This window comes from Penaeus chinensis, chromosome 5 (assembly GCF_019202785.1).
Source record: "Penaeus chinensis breed Huanghai No. 1 chromosome 5, ASM1920278v2, whole genome shotgun sequence".
Taxonomy (NCBI): Eukaryota; Metazoa; Arthropoda; class Malacostraca; order Decapoda; family Penaeidae; genus Penaeus; species Penaeus chinensis.
This window is the reverse complement of record NC_061823.1, coordinates 33763310-33765809: the sequence shown is the minus strand read 5'-3', so window position 1 is coordinate 33765809 and position 2500 is coordinate 33763310. Positions and strand designations below refer to the sequence as shown.

The 2500-nt window shown below is 33.2% G+C and overlaps 1 protein-coding gene across 1 annotated transcript in view; it reads left to right on the top strand.

The window, feature by feature from the left end:
• The window catches only part of LOC125025585 (mu-type opioid receptor-like), a 16434-nt gene that overhangs the window by 1514 nt on the left and 12420 nt on the right, over positions 1-2500 (top strand). Inside the window, exons 3-5 of the mRNA XM_047613609.1 lie at positions 924-928; positions 1977-2150; positions 2296-2328. Coding sequence (XP_047469565.1) covers positions 924-928; positions 1977-2150; positions 2296-2328 — 212 coding nt within the window. The remainder of the gene's footprint in view (positions 1-923; positions 929-1976; positions 2151-2295; positions 2329-2500) is intronic.

Below are 2500 nucleotides of genomic sequence, written 5' to 3'. Positions count from 1 at the left end.
TTCCGGTGATACTCGTACGTGTTTTCATGTTAAGAAGCACAATTTTCGAGGGGAATGTAAGATAAAGTGATGGCTATGATTAATGATAAATGAGTATATAGACTTAAACATTGAATAATTCAATGGGATGTATGGTATCCATTTCTTATATATATAAATAAATAAATATATATATATAAATAATTAAATATATATATATATATATTTGTGTGCATAAGTGTGTGTGTGTGAGTGTGAGTGTGTGTGTGTGTGTGTGTGTGTGTGTGTGTGTGTGTGTGTGTGTGTGTGTGTGTGTGTGTGTGTGTGAGTGTGAGTGTGAGTGTGTGTGTGTGTGTGTGTGTGTGTGTGTGTGTGTGTGTGTGTGTGTGAGTGTGTATATACACACACATATATACATGTATAACGGTTAGATATACATCTATATGTGTGTATATATATGTGTGTATATATATTTATTTATATCTATATGTATATATATATACACATTATCTATCTATCAACACTTACACGCACAAACACATATAATATGTGTGTTTATAATTTACATATATATATATATATATGTGTGTGTGTATGTGTGTGTGTGTGTGTAGATATATAGATAATGTGTATATATACACATATAGGTGTAAATAAATATATATATATATATATATATATATATACACATGTATATCTAACCGTAATATATGTGTGTGTGTGTGTGTGTGTTTGTGTTTGTGTCGCGTTTGTTTGTGTTTATGTTTGTGTTTATGTGTGTATGTGTGTGTACACATGTATGCCTATTTGATAGGTCAAATTTAAGTGAAATCAGTTTGACTCTCCGTTAGTGATATAATTGTCGCATCCCGCTTATGGTTAAATAATCTAATCATGTGTGATAATCATTGATAATGATTACTTACTGTGTTATCATATTTCAGATTTGGTGAGTGATTTGTCATTAAAAATCATCGTTATATGAATTGGTTCTCATTATCCGTCCAATATGCTCGAAACAGAGTTAGGTAAGTATAGGTAAGGTTTGCCGAACTTATGCTTACCCTGCCTCACCGATATATATATATATATATATATGTATGTATTTATGTATGTATGTATGTGTATGTGTATGTATATGTATATGTATATGTATATGTATATGTATATGTATATGTATATGTATATGTATATGTATATGTATATGTATATGTATATGTATATATATATATATGAATATATTTACACATATACATATATACATATGTGTGTGTATATATATGTAAGTAATAATAATGATAAAAACACGTAACGATAAAAGAAAAGAAAAGAAAGCATCTCTACAAAAGGATATGATCGAAGAGACGCTGACGCCACGCAATGCAAGTGTGGATAAGACAGAAAACGGCGGCGTAATTACACAGCGGTAACTATTGTAAAACAAAATGTTTTTCGATGGAGAGGCAAATCTCATCAAATATGTATCACAACCTGTAATGTCTTTTAAATTATGCAAAAAAAAAAATAATAATAATAATAAAAAAATTAAAAAATAACAATGCTCATTTGTAAATATTTGAACGTAGAGTCAATATATATATTTATTTATTGCATATATTTAGTCATGGAGGGTTTCATCAAAGAATTTCATCACTTTATTGTGGTCATTGTGTTCATTACCTACTAACAGTACAATGGAGTTCAACATTGTTATTAGCATTGATTAATGGTTATTAAATATCACACATTGGTAACGATCTGATTAACACTGGGTTTCAAAATCACTTATAATTATGATGATCTGAATCATAAATACATAACTCTATCCAAAAAGGAAAGTGCATGAATCAAGTGTGTGTGTAAATATATATATATATATATATATATATATATATATATCAAAAACTGTTTCATATACTTAAGCGGTGATAGTGGACCTGGTGGATTCCTCTCACCCTCCCCCCTTATACCTTAAAATCTTGACCCTGATACTACAGGAGGGCATGCAGTTTATTAGGGAAACTGTGGGTCAAAAGGTGAAGCAAAATGACTCTGAAGCACCAACAAGCATGAAGAAGGTCGGCCCATCCGACGCCCGCTCCTTCCCAACTCCCGCCCTTGTTGATAAACGCCCTCCAGCTGTTCACGGGAGGATGGTGCGCACGGATGAGGTACTGTACACACAGGAGAACCTTACCATGTGATGCACTGCTTGGAGAGCCGCCCCCTATTTCGACTAAACTATCTAGACCTACTGCTAGCACACAACACCTGAAAGCGCATTTCACGAGGGCAATATGACACTCCTCATTCCAGTGTATATTCATATGTGACGACGACGAGAGCAGGGTGGGGGGTGAGGGGAGTATTGAATCCCACTTTCTGACAATAGATGGTATTGATGTCTCATAATAACCATGTGCTGTGTGCAGTGCCCTCTATTGAGTTGATAGATCAACAGAGGTAAAACGATTCTTTCCTGAGGCAGATATTTTGGATGGGGTCTATCAACAGCAAACAA